The following is a 14,518-nucleotide window of genomic DNA, read 5'->3' on the forward strand; positions in this document are numbered from 1 at the left end:
CGTCGGGGTTACGGGCACCGCAGCCGGGACTGTGCCACAGACGGAGGGTCGAGATTACGGGGAACCGCGGGGCCCGTCCCAAAGTGGCCACAGACGGAGGGTCGAGATTACGGGGAACCGCGGGGCCCGTCCCAAAGTGGCCTGCAGCTAGCTGCATGAGAGCTCACGGTCCTAACTCCACCCACGGTCCTGGTGAACAAATAATAACCTGAAGCAGCAAACCAAACTGAGGCCTGATCGCCGACCCTGTCCAGGAGAAAACTGGAGAAACTGACATCCTCAAATGAACAGCACGTGAGCAATACTCAGAAACGTACACCCCACCTAGCCCACCAAGTGGCAGGCATCCAGGCCGGCGGCCACTCCTGTCCCACGTTCCCCGCATACAGGCGGCCACTCCTGTCCCACGTTCCCCGCATACAGGCAGCCACTCCTGTCCCACGTTCCCTGCATACAGGCGGCCACTCCTGTCCCATGTTCTCCGCATACAGGCGGTCACCCCACGGCCAGCCATGGTGCACAGAGCATCTTCATGGGCAAGGCTGGTGGCCCCACCCCGCTGGCTGCACCCACATAGGACAGAGGCCACTGAGCAGATAAGCACAATCCTTGGACCAGACCCAGGAGATGCCCAGTGGGCAGCTGCCCTGAGAAGGCTCAGAGGGCCAGGGTGGGCATACCTGAGAGTCGTGCTGCCTCTGCCTTCACCAAACCCTCGGCCTCTCCAAGTCGACCGCCAGGGGCTTCCTCTGCCAAGTCCTCGGGGACCTCCTCGCTCACAGACAGTGTGGTGACGGTGCTCACCACCAGGACGCCCAGGCCGACCCACAGCACCACCTGAGGAGACAGACCCCGAGGCGGGAATCACAGCTGGCCCCGCTCCTGCCGAGGACATAAAACTGCCCTGGCAGAGAGGCTCAGAGACGGGGTGAGGCACGAGGAGAGTGGACACGACAAAGCCCCCAAGGGTGGGACAGGCGTGCAGTCGGCCCTGCCTGAGGACAGGTGGCTACTCCCAGGGAGACTTGGGCCTGCCTGCCGGCGAAGCTCCTGACCGCTGGGAGAGGGCTGAGCCCTGATGCGCTGCTCTCAGAGTATGGCAGGACTCCTGGCATCCAGCCTGTGGCTGACATGCCCTCCCCGCCAGCTGGGGTCACGGGCCAACCCTGTCAGAGCTATGCCAGCCATTCGGGCCGGAGCGGGAGGGACAGAATCCGTTCAGAAGAACTGGTGAGACTTCCCTGGCCCAACACAATTAGAGAAGAGGGCTCCCCGGTGGGAAGGACCCGCGCTCTCTGAAGCTGGCAGCGACTGAAAAAAGACAACCCGGCGGAGAGCCCGCTTCCTCCGCTTCCTTCTCCGCCACCCGGAAACACTGGGCTAGTGCTGGTGTCTCCGGACGCCAGGGGCTGCTGAGGCTCTGAGGGTCAGTGGGCTCCGCCGAAGACAGCCCGGCCGCCGTGTGCCTCGGGGCTTGTAGGATGCCCAGGGAGCCCAAGGCCCCTCTGGCAGTAACGACAGCTGGCCGGAGCATGTGGTGACGGCAGGCCTGCCTCAGGTGCACATGGGGCCACTGTCTGATGTATGTTCCGGAGGTCCGGGCAAGGCCTGCAGGCTCGACGGCCCACAGAGACTGCCTCACCCTGGCCCCAAATGTTCTGCATTTGTAGAGGCCCCTTCAGCCACATGACGTCTTCCTGGCGGCGAAGGGAAGAGTCCCGGGGCAGTGGTGGTGTCCGGAAGGTGACCAAAGCAGTCTTAAGATAATAAAACAAGGAAGAAACCTGAAATCTCCCAAGGCTGTGTGATCTGTGTAGGGAGCACGTGTGGAAAGGCCTGCCCGGCAGCAGCTGTCAGTGGGTGACATGGGTGGTCATGGCTTAGAGGCCTGATGCCAGAAGGAAAGGCCATCAGAGGCAGGCCTTGGGGGCCCGTTACAGCCCTTGTGACCTCTCCTACACCATTGCTGCCCCTGGACCTGTCTTTAGGGCCCTGCCCTCCCATCGAGGCCTCTGCCAGCCAGCACAGGGCAGAGACCAGGCTCGGGCCACCTGGGGTAAAGGGTCTGGATGGAAATTTAACCCGACCCACCAGGAAGTGCCTGGACAGGTCCAGGGGCAGCTCTGGTGTAGGAGAAGACCGTGTTGTCTGGAAGCCCGGGGAAGCCCCTCGGTGTAGGAACCCTGCCCCGCAGGGCAGCACACCCTCGCTTCTAACTGGGCACAGATGGGACGGCTGGAACTTGGGGGGCCTATGGGGACCGCAGCGGCTGCCCAGGCTCAGTGGCAGGAGGAAGCCCATGGAGCCCCAGCCTCCAGTCCTGTGCCTTCCAGCACAGCTTCCTGCAGAGCCGAAGAACTTCCTTTGAGGACACGGTCGTACAACAGGACCAGTGTGCCAGACACCTGGTTTCAGAGCACCCCGTGACTTTCATTTCTGCAGCGATCAGATCAACACAGCCGCAGAGCCGGCCGATAGGAGGAATGCAAGCCCACTCCAGACGTCTCACCTGAGCTTGGAAATCCAGGGACCTGACCAGGGGCCACGCACTGCCCGGATCACAGCACCCTCCCCTGCAGAAGTGATCAGGGCCTCCAGATACACAAGGCATCGCTGACTCAAATGCAGAGAGAAGCAACAGGGGCAGGGGAGAAAACTGACTTTCGCTCCACATATGTAGACATGCGCGAGTCCACACTCAGCACTTCCGTCATAAAAAGCACAGCTGGAGGCGGGGTCTGGTTGCTCTGCACCACGCGCCTCAATTTGGGTCTCAGGGCAGCCCGGTTAGCATCCAGGCACCCACCCAGCAAGGCCCCAAGCCTCAGCAGGCCTTGGGGATCCTCTCTGGTTACAGGCAGACGCCGCGCTGGTGGCTCGTGTCTGAGAGTCAGTGTTCATTTCATTACATCTTCCAGGAGCAGAGGCCAGCTTTTAGGCCTTTGGGGACTACTGCCCTCTGAGTGCGCCCCTGTGAGGCGGCCTCCTGTGCCCCAGGAATCCATCCTCTACATGGCCCTCAGGCACCTTCTAAGCCGCCTGCTGCCCCACCCGCTCATGGTTCCCGGGCAGCGAGACTAAAGCTCCAGCCTCACTCAGGATTGGAGAGACCCTCGACTTTTCTGACTTTCAAAATAAAGAACCAAACAGGGGGGGTGTGGTGGCTCACACCTGTAATCCCAGCACTTTGGGAGGTCGAGGCAAGTGGATCACCTGAGGTCAGGAGTGTTCAAGACCAGCCTGGCCAACACGGTGAAACCCCGTCTCTACTAAAAATACAAAAATTAGCCGGTTGTGGTGGCGCACGCCTGTAATCCCAGCTTCTGGGGAGGCTGAGGCAGGAGAATCGCTTGAACCTGGGAGGCGGAGCTTGCAGTGAGCCGAGATCACACCACTGCACTCCAGCCTGGAGGACAGAGCGAGACTCCATCTCAAAAAACAAACAAAGAACAAAACACGTGGTGATGGACATATCTTTTCAATTCCCTCAGGGCTGACCTATCTTCCTGCCCCCGGTTGATTTGAGGGCGAGCTGGAACATTCCTTCTTTTCACATCTTTCTCCAGCACAGCCTTGATTCACCCACCATACAGGTGTCCCCACTTCCCTGTACACCCCAGCATAGCACCAGTTTTGGCTCTTCCTGAGGTCCCTGGGCCGGGTACAGGCACCACATCACCGAGACTACTCAGACGGGCCGAGGCGCAGACCCAGGCTTGTGCCCCTCCGTGGCGCGGCCGGAGCCCCTGGGACAGTGGCCAGGCCGAGATGTTGCGCCACAGACCCTGGGTATGGCCTTGTGGTGTTGACATCTCCATACCTAAGGAAACAAGGCATGCTGAGCGGATGGCACACGTCGTCTGCTGGCTCCACGACCTACTGCAGAGCCACAGGAGCGCTGGGAACAGGACACACCAGATCCAAGTCAGAGGGAGAAAGAAACCTCTCCGTGTCCTCCACTCACAGCCAAACCGCGGTGAATGTGACTCAATGCACTTTCTAGCTTCTAAAAACCATGGCAAAGCAGGCACAGGGAGATGCTTCTTTCACTCGATTCTCTGCGTTTGTCTACACGTCTACACATCAAGTCAAAAGCCGACACTGGGTTAACGGTTCAACACTAGTGAGTCAGTGACGCGCCAGCCACTTACAGCGCCGTGGCCACAGGCACGTGACGCCACACACGGGCAAGAGAGGAGGAAGTGCTGCAGCAACTGGAAAGAGGGAGGTGACATCATCATTAGCTGGGAGGTGACATCATCATTAGCTGCAGGTGAAAAGCCAAGCGATCCAGCAGGAGTACAGTAAGGTGAACGAGTGAAAACGTCACCTATGAAATCGCTGGCTTCCCTTTACACAAACAGCCACTCAGAAAATCCAGGGGGAAAAGAGATCCAGGATAGCGTGCCGTGCAGCCAACAGCGGCCTGGGAAACAGACGGGGACGAAGGACCTCGCGAGGTCTGGAGAAGCCAAACGCGGTGCCCTCCTGCTAGGCAGGGGAGTCGCGTGGACACCTGCACGTCCGCTGCAGTGTAAAGACAGCAATTCCCAAGTTAATCTATAGTTTCAAGAAGCCCAGTTAGACCAAAAGATAAAAAACCGGACGAATTTTTTGTTAGAGTCAGATCGGCTGATTCCAACATTCATACAGAAAATAAAGACGACTATGCAGAAAATGTATTATTCACAGCCAAGAGGCGGGCCGAGAATTTAAAGTGTTCCAAGAGCCACGAGTCACAGCTCGGTAAGTGTCACCAGGGTGTGCAACGAACATGCAACTAACACACAACTAACACGGTACGGAAGGACAGACCAGCCAATAAAGTAAAACACAGGTCCCAAGTGAGGCCTGAATACACACAAGAATTTAATCTACAACAGTGACACCATTTCCCATCAGTGATGATTACTCAATAAATCATGTCTGACGACTAAGGAACCACCTAGAAACAAACTCAGGATACATACTTTGTTTCTTACACCAAAATAAAATACAGGTGGACCAAAGATTTAAATTAAAAAAAAAAAGTCATTAAAGTATTAGAAAAAATGAGGGAGGAATTATTTTAAAATAATACTGGAGTGTGGAAATTCTAACTATGACTCTTTCTTTCCTTTCTTCCTCCCTCCCTCCCTTCCTTCTTTCTTTCCTTCTTTCTCCTGCTAACTCACAGAACAGACTTTTTTTCTAAGAAAGCCCAGTGGGGCCAGGCGCAGTGGCTCACACCTGTAATCCCAGCACTCTGGGAGGCCAAGGTGGGCGGATCACAAGGTCAGGAGATAGAGACCACGGTGAAACCCGGTCTCTACCAAAAAATAAAAAAAATTAGCTGGGCGCGGTGGCGGGCACCTGTAGTCCCAGCTATTCAGGAGGCTGAGGCAGGAGAATGGCATGAACCCGGGAGGCGGAGCTTGCAGTGAGCCGAGATCGCGCCACTGCACTCTAGCCAGCGGGACAGAGCGAGATCCGTCTCAAAAAAAAAAAAAAAAAGAAAGAAAGCCCAGTGGACTAAAACATGGGACCTGGCATAGTAGGACATGTGACATCTGATGGGCAGAGGCTGAGCCTCTCATGCCATCTAAAGTTCCTAAAACTCACCAAGAAACTTCCTCCTCAAGCTATGGCTTAACAGCTGGTATCAAACTGTTCTTCTCCTTTAAAACAATGGTAAAAGCTGGATAAAAACAGTAAAAACACCCAACCGAAGACACTGGTGAACAACTTTGTCAGCTCAGACTTGAAAGGTCCGGATCCCAGAGGACAGAGAAGAGCCCTCAGTCACAGAGAGGTTAAGCCTGTTGTCCTTGGCGCCTCACCGATGACTGGGACTAAGCAGACAGGACAAGAGAACGCAACAGCCTAGAGCCTGGGCACACTCATAGGGCTGGGCACCGAGAAGTACGAATGAGGGTGCCCCAGCAGCCAGAACTCGAGGGAGAAAAGGAAACCTCAGAGAAGCATGTCACTCCACATTCTATGTGCACAAATCTCCCCCAAAGCACTTGCCAGCTACGAGCTATGCAGAAAGGAGCAAGACGAACGCCAAGCAGAAGATTCCACCATCTGAGGGTGTCACTGCCCAGCTGAGACCCCAGAAGGGCTGTACCCTAGGAACAAGGCCAACTGGAAACACATTTGCCTCAATGGGACACAGGCCTTCTGCCTATCCCCTGTATGATGGATGGATAACAATGTCACCCAGAACTTCTACGATTTCTCAAACATGACATCTGCAAAACACCAGGCACACTAGAAAACAAGACCCCATGACAAAAAAAACAAGAAGCCATAAAGAATCAATATAAATACTTTTTTCTTTTTCTTTTTCTTTTTTTTTGAGGTAGAGTCTCTCGCTCTGTTGCCCAGGCTGGAGTGCAGTGGTGCGATCTCGGCTCACTGCAACCTCCACCGCCCGGGTTCAGGTGATTCTCCTGCCTCAGCATCCCAAAGTGCTGGGATTACAGGCGTGAGCCACCATGCCTGGCTCAACAACTACTATTTGAAACAAAAATAACGATGTCTTGTAGAGTTTTATTTATTTATTTTTGAGACAGAGTCTCGCTCTGTCGCCCAGGCTGGAGTGCAGTGGCGCGATCTCGGCTCACTGCAAGCTCCGCCTCCCGGGTTCACACCATTCTCCTGCCTCAGCCTCCCCAGTAGCTGGGACTACAGGCGTCCGTCACCACGCCTGGCTAATTTTTTTTTGTATTTTTAGTAGAGACGGGGTTTCACAGTGTTAGCCAGGATGGTCTTGATCTCTTGACCTCGTGATCCGCCCATCTCAGCCTCCCAAAGTGCTGGGATTACAGGCGTGAGCCACTGCGCCCCGCACTTGTAGAGTTTTAAATAAGGGTTGTTATAGACATAATATAACCTAGTATAATCATTAGAAGGATAGAAATGTACCAACAAGCTAAAAGAAGAGTAAATATTTAAATGTTTGATTGATCCAAAGAAAGAAAAAGCAAAAAACAGAAAAAGGACATATGAGACAAATAATAGGACATAAGTTGAAAGTTTTCCCCCAAAAATCAGTTATTATATTAACCGTAAATAGTCTTAAGTACTCCCATTCACAGACTGAATAACAAGAAGACAAAAGTCAACTACGTGCTGTTATGAGATAAGACACACCGTGAATATAATGGACTAGAGAAATCAAAGGAAAAGGGAGGAAACAAGCCATCCTGGGCAAACACAAACCCAAAGCACAGCTAAGTTAGCTACAAAGCCAACTTGAAGGAGAAAGTATTTCCAACGATAAAAAGGAGTATTCAACAAGATAAAAGTCAATTCAAAATGGAGATATAACCAACTTCAATCTGTCTGCTCCTAATAACATGGCTTCAAACTAAAAAGCAAAAAGTGATAGAACTAAAAGGACAAATACATCTACAATTACAGTAGGAATTATCATACCTTTCTCACAACTCATAAACAAGATGATTAAAAAATCAGTAAGGGGCCAGGCGCAATGGCTCACGTCTGTAATCCCAGCACTTTGGGAGGCTGAGGCAGGTGGATCATTTGAGGTCAGGAGTTTGAGACCAGCCTGGCCAACATGGTAAAACCCCATCTCTACTAAAAATACAAAAATTAGATGGGTGTGGTGGCACACACCTGGAATCCCAGCTACTCAGGAGGCTGAAGCAGGAGAATTGCTTGAACCCAGGAGGCAGAGATCGCAGTGAGCCGAGATGCTGAAGAAGCGGCTGACACACGTGGACATGTATTCTAACGTACACTGTAAGAATCTATTTACCACAACTTGAAGACAGGCAAGATCATTCTAGAATGCTGGCGGACAGATGGGCAGTGATCTTTGGGGTGGGGGTGGATGACAGTGAGGCACCCACGGGGAGCTCTGGCGTGCTGGGATGTCCTATGTCTGCTCTGGATGGTGGTTCCACGTGGTTCACTTTGTAAAAACTTACCAGGTTGAGGCCGGGTGCGGTGGCTCACACCTGTAATCCCAGCACTTTGGGAGGTTGAGGCGGGTGGATCACCTGGGGTCAAGAGTTCAAGACCAGTGTGACCAACATGGAGAAACCCCGTCTCACTAAAAACACAAAATTAGCCGGGTGTGGTGACGTGTGCCTGTAATCTCAGCTACTCGGGAGACTGAGGCAGGAGAATCACGTGAACCCGGGAGGCGGAGGCTGCAGTGAGCTGAGATTGCACCACCATACTCCAGCCTGGGCAACAAGAGTGAAACTCTGTCTCAAAAGAGAAAAAAAATTATCAATACATACCAGTAAGAAAAAGCTCAACAACTCCCTAAAAAGTGAGCAAAGAACCCAGGCAGTTCACAGAAAAAGAAACACAAGTGGCTTCTAAACCCACGAAAAGACGCTCAAGTTCCCGCCAGAGAGGCCAAGAATGATGAAGCCTGGAAGGTCCTGGGTGCAGGGACAGAAGCCTTGTGGGCCTGGCTGGGAGTGAAGCTGCAGGCAATTTGGGTAGAGCCAGCACGTTTACAAATGCTCACACCCCTGACACAGGATCCCACTTCTAGAAGGCTTCCTACAGACGCATGCTCAAACACGTCGACATGCTCACGAACACATATTCAGCGCGATTTTGTCTGCAACAGCAGAAGACTGGAGAGGTAAGTCCTTCGGAGACTGGGATTATGGAATTTTTTTACCACGGAACACCATGAAATGGCTAAAAATAGCCAGGCAGTTCTGTGCCCACGGCTGTGGGGCAACGTGACCTGCACAGGATTTTGAGAAAAGCAGCAGGAAGCTGTGTTACAATCAAAGAAAAACGCACGTGCGCGCGCACAGACCGCCGCACGAGTGGACGTGCACAGACCGCCACACGAGGGTCGCACCAGGAACAACAGCGGGTGGTGGCCTCAGGGGGGCAGCTGGGGAGGGGACTCAGAGTTGGAAGCAGATCCACGGACAAGCAGTCACTGCAGAAACACCATGGGGAAAGAGCTTACGACTCAGCACAGTCGGCCTCAGGAAAACCCGATGCACAGCTGGAGCAGGTCGGTGTGGCCCTGCGGGGCAAAGACCGTGCGTCCTCGTGAACCCAGGGCTCCCCAGGCTGACTGGACCAAGGCCCTTTTGTGGGTTTTAAGTTTCTTGACAGAACCCATCTGAAAACGCTGAACCAGGGGCTTCCCTTCCGACTCCACCTCGCCCCAGCCCAGACCCATCAGCGGTGGTCCAGGCCAGCCCTGGAGCGGTGCGCACCTGGGAGGAAAGCGCGTTCTTGTGGATTTTCTTGTAGATCAGTGCCGGGCAGATGAAACAGATGAGGCTTCCCATGGTCGCACCCGTGAGGCCCAGGATGGTCTCCACTAGGAAAGAGAAGTGACAGGAAGGGATGAGTGGGAAAGGGCTCCGGCCAGGAGGGGACCTGAGCTTTTTTGCCCAGCACACAGGTGAGCAAGCCAGCATTGAAGGAAAGGCCGTCCAGGCGAGAGCCGGGAGCAGACACGCCCTCTCTGCCCAGAAAGCCTGACAACCGCGGCTGATTCCTCCAACAGTGCATTTAGGCTCCGGGGTGAATTCTCTGATGGTTCATCTTTAAAGAGTTAAGACACGGCCGGGCGCGGTGGCTCAAGCCTGTAATCCCAGCACTTTGGGAGGCCGAGGCGGGCAGATCACGAGGTCAGGAGATCAAGACCATCCTGGCTAACACGGTGAAACCCCGTCTCTACTAAAAATAACAAAAACTTAGCCAGGTGCGGTGGCGGGCGCCTGTAGTCCCAGCTACCTGGGAGGCTGAGGCAGGAGAATAGCGTGAACCCAGGAGGCGGAGCTTGCAGTGAGCCGAGATCGCACCACTGCACTCCAGCCTGGGTGACAGAGCGAGACTCCGTCTCAAAAAAAATAAAAAACAGAGTCAGACACTATGGACTTCCTGCAGAAACCAAATGCTGGTTCCGCACGGCACGGCTCCCACGCAGCCTCTCCTGCCTGCTGCTCCATGAGTGGCCTAGGCGGGCAGGACTTACCCAAGGGCAAGTGGAGAAGCCAGGGCCTGGCGTGTGTGCCAGGCTGCAGCCCCTGCCAGGAGCCCAGACGGATCACCTCGAGGGCTGTTCCCTGGGGAGAGTGGGTGCGAGTTCTCCTGTGGATCTGATGACGATGAGCTCTGTCTTGTCTGCTGGGAGCGGGTGCATTTGGGTAACATAAATGCGTTCAGGGCCTTCAACGCTTCCCTTGGTAATGCGTCAACAAAATCAGAAGTCAAAAGAATCAACAGGACAGCGTGCGCTGTTCTAGAATAGTTGGTTCTACAAATCGAGCCTGTGTCCCAGCACCGCAGTCTCTCTCCACCCAGGTATCAATGGGTGTCTGCTGTTCCATCAAGCTGCTAGATTTTTTTTTTTTTTTTGAGACGGAGTCTCACTCTGTTGCCCAGGCTGGAGTGCAGTGGTGCAATCTCGGCTCACTATAAACTCCGCCTCCCGGGTTCACGCCATTCTCCTGCCTCAGCCTCCCCAGCAGCTGGGACTGTCACCAGGCGCCCGTCACCATGCTCGGCTGATTTTTTGGTATTTTTAGTAGAAACAGGGTTTCACCGTGTAAGCCAGGATGGTCTCGCTCTCCTGACCTCGCGATCCGCCTGCTTTGGCCTCCCAAAGTGCTGGGATTACAGGTGTGAGCCACCGCACCTGGCGAGCTGCCAGATTTTTTTTTTTTTTTTTTTTTTTTTTTGAGATGGAGTTTCTCTCCTGTTGCCCGGCTTGGAGTGCAATGGCGCGATCTTGGCTCGGCTCACAGCAACCTCCTCCTCCCGGGTTCAAGTGATTCTTTTGCCTCAGCCTCCCGACTAACTGGGATTACAGGCACGCATCACCATGCCCGGCTAATTTTGTATTTTTAGTAGAGATGGGGTTTCTCCATGATGGTCAGGCTGGTCTTGAACTCCCAACCTCAGGTGATCTGCCCACCTCAACCTCCCAAAGTGCTGGGATTACAAGCATGAGCCACTGCGCCCGGCTGAAGCTGCCAGATTTTATCCCCTGCCTTTCTCCATGGGCCAGAGAAAAAACGACAAAGTCTCTAGACATTTTTAGGAGACCAGAGAAGACGGCTCATAACTGGGCAGGGCTCATAACTGAGCAGGTCTTGGTTGATGCCGAAGCCCCCGGGTCCCACTCCCCGGCACTAGAGCAGCCCTCCCGCCTTACCATTGGGGATAAGGATGCCACCGACCATGGTTCCAAACACCACAGAGAGGGTAAGTGCTTTAAACCGGAGAGGGGGCATGTAGCCCCCTGCTGCAAAGGTGCCATCTTTTTGCTGTATAAAAGAAAAACAAAAAGGTTTTGAAAGGACTGATTTCCTCCACCACTCTCCTAGAAAGCAAAGCCTGAAAGGGCTCTGCCAGGCACACCGGGCAAATCCCCACGTGAGGCCAGCCGCGCGCTCACCTGGCAGGTGCACCAGGTACATCTCCATGTAGGGCCGGCCGCGCACTCACCTGGCAGGTGAGCCTGACCAGCACAATCAGATCTGGCTGAGCAACTTGAACGGGAACCTGCAACCCAAACCTGCAACACGCCAGGAAGGCACGAGGGCTTCTCACCCCAAGCACAGACCATAAATTTTACAATGTCCTTTTGAAATGTGAGTATCGAGTCCTTCCATTTTCCTTTTTGCTTTTAGAGCAACATCATGAGAGAGTTTTTTAAGCGCCAGGAAGTATGGAGAGCAGAGCACAGGCTGCACAGCACCGCTCCTGCCCAGTGTCTCTAGGCCTCTCCAGGCCCGCAGGTTTCAGGGTGCGGGTACAACCCCCAGGCACACACGCACACATGTGGCTGTGTTATCATCTTCAGGGTGTGGGCACAACCCCCACACATACGCACACACACACACGTGGCCGTATTATCTCCAGGGTGCAGGCAGAACCCCCCCCCCACACGCACACACTCACACATGTGGCCGTGTTATCCCACACACACACACACGCACGCATGTGGCCGTGTTATCCCACACACACGCACACACACACTCACGCATGTGGCCGTGTTATCCCACACACACCCACGCACACTCACGCATGTGGCCGTGTTATCTCCCACACACGCACACACTCATGCACACGTGGCCGTATTATCTCCAGGGTGCAGGCAGAACCCCCCCCACACACACACTCACACATGTGGCCGTGTTATCCCACACACACGCACACACTCACACAAGTGGCCGTGTTATCCCACACACACGCACACACTCACGCACATGTAGCTGTGTTATCATCTCCAGCAGATGTGCAATAAGCAGTGAGCAATTTCAAAGTGCAGAAAGAAGAGGACAGAAGGGCATGATGAGGCATCACCAAATTGCAAGTGCCTGTTTTGGCTGCAGGGTGCAGCCAGGCCTCTACTGCTCTGCACCGAGATGCCAGGGCCATTCATTTCAGAGGAGGAGGCAGAGCCAAGGACAGATGGCCTCAGACCCCACTTGCCCCAGGGCACCTGGCTGTGGTCTCTAGTACAGGACACAGGAGCCAGACCGCCTGGCTCAAATCCTTGCTCTGCTACTCACCCACCCCAGTTGAGTGCCCCTAGGCAAGTGACTTAACCCCCATGCCTCAGTTTCCTCATCTGTCAACAGAAGCATCTCCTCATCCAACTGTGGTAAGGACCAAATGAGTTAACACACAGGATGGGCTGGCCATGATGACTATCCCTGGACTAGGAAACAACCGCAGAACTTTCTAGAACTACAGTTTTGAAGCATCCCATTTTCAGAATGGACTTTTACACAGAATGGACTGTGGAAGCTCGAGCCAGAATTTCCATTGGCCTTAGGGCGATAATTTGTATACAGGCCAGGGAGGTTGGGGATTAGGTCCATCACACAAGAGTCCCGGTCCTAGAAATTTACCTATGACATAGACCCAGAGAAGGGGAGAGGGGCCTTTAGCATGAAGACCGTCGTGAGATGGTTATCCACGAGAGGTCAAGGGCGAAGGAGCAACGCACCCAGGCCCCTGCAACAAGTGGAGAAGCAAGGAAGCAGAGCCCCTGCGGGCTTGTAGGGACCGTGCAAAAACGCTCACGGCACATTGGCCGAAGACAAGAAAGCAGGTGGCATAGCCGCGGCCACACCTCCAGGAAAGGAGAAGCCACGGGCACTGACAGAGGAAACACAGCCAGGTCCTCCTGGGGATGAAGGGGTGTGCGTGAGCTTTCCTACTTGAGTCACAATACCTTTAATGCAACTATCAATTTCTTAACAAGATAAAAATGGGTCATGTATGGAAATACAGATGCTGCTCAGGTACAAAACATCAAACAGTGAAAGCTGGCCTGGCCAGACGCGTTGGGGGACCCCACGGCCAGATGACGGGCTCTGGCCTCGCCTCCTCGATCCTGCCTCGCCCGTGCCCAGGTGCCTGAACTCTGCAGGAGAGGGGCACCAGCACGTGCGGGAGGCGCTCAGTCCTTGGTGCTCGGCCTCTGCTGTGAAGCCAGAGGCATGTGGCTGGCGGAAGTCTGCGGGAGGCAGATGACTGCCCCCAGGCTGTGGTGACCGCGCACCCAGCCACATGGACAGTGAGCCCGGGCTGCTGTTCCCAAGGCCCAGGGAGACCCACCGCCCCCACTGTGACTGCTAGACTCTCCCCTGGATTCTCTGAAACCACTCAACCTGCCTCGGCTGAAACAGTTCAAGAGAAATGTGTGCTTCTAGCCACCGGGAGTCCCAGCTGACGGGACATACCAGGCTCACAGATCTCAGGCTGTGGGACAGAAGACGGATGGGCCACCGGGCGGAGCTCCCAAGGGGAGGCAGGAGGGGAACCTGGATGAGGCAGGGCTCCTCCAACGCGGCAGAGTGGCATCTGCACCCCCGCGCTTGGGGCACAGGACAGCACAGCACACCTTTCATGGTTATCTCTGCCACAAGGAGAGAACAAGGACAGCCTTCTAGTTTCAACTCCTACAGGTGAAAATTTCTTATAAAGAACTAAGTGGCTGCCTTGCCTACATACGTTACCGTGAAAAAACCCAGCCTCACTTTTTATTTTTCCTTCTTTCTCTTTTAGAGACAGGGTCTCACTTTGTAGCCCAGGCTGGAGCATGGTGGAGCGGTCATGGCCCACTACGGCCTTGAATTCTTGGTTCAAGTGATCCTCCTGCCTCAGCCTCCCGAGTTGCTGGGACTACAGGCATGCGCTGCCATGCCCAGCTGATTTTTGTTAATTTTTTGTAAAGATGGAGTCAAGCGATGTTGCCCAGGCTGGTTTTAAACTCCTGGGCTTAAGCCATCCTCCCACCTCGCCCTCCCAAAGGGCTGGGATTACAGGTGTGAGCCACCATACCCAGCCTATTTTTAAAATGTGTTTAAAGACAGGGTCTTGCTCTGTTGCCCCAGCTGGAGTGTAGTGGTGCAATCATACTCGACCTCAACCTTCTGGACTCACGCAATCCTCTCGCCTCAGCCTCCCAGACTCACGCAATCCTCTCACCTCTGCCTCCCGGACTCATGCAGTCCTCTCACCTCAGCCTCCCGGACTCACGCAATCCTCTCGCCTCAGC

The 14,518-nt window shown here is 54.3% G+C and overlaps 1 protein-coding gene across 3 annotated transcripts in view; it reads right to left on the reverse strand.

Moving 5' to 3' along the window:
* SLC38A10 (solute carrier family 38 member 10) overlaps positions 1 to 14,518 on the reverse strand; it is a 38,426-nt gene that overhangs the window by 15,132 nt on the left and 8,776 nt on the right. For 2 of the 3 annotated variants that reach the window (XM_026455861.1, XM_026455862.1), the window contains 3 exons: positions 11,159 to 11,270; positions 9,210 to 9,316; positions 681 to 837 (listed from right to left, as the gene is read on the reverse strand). In XM_026455861.1, coding sequence (XP_026311646.1) covers positions 681 to 837; positions 9,210 to 9,316; positions 11,159 to 11,270 — 376 coding nt within the window. Of the gene's footprint in view, positions 1 to 680; positions 838 to 9,209; positions 9,317 to 11,158; positions 11,271 to 11,401; positions 11,958 to 14,518 lie in introns of those variants that run through there. The other variant, XM_026455863.2, reaches the window with a different exon arrangement.

The sequence above is a fragment of the Piliocolobus tephrosceles genome, chromosome 16 (assembly GCF_002776525.5).
Source record: "Piliocolobus tephrosceles isolate RC106 chromosome 16, ASM277652v3, whole genome shotgun sequence".
Classification (NCBI taxonomy): Eukaryota; Metazoa; Chordata; class Mammalia; order Primates; family Cercopithecidae; genus Piliocolobus; species Piliocolobus tephrosceles.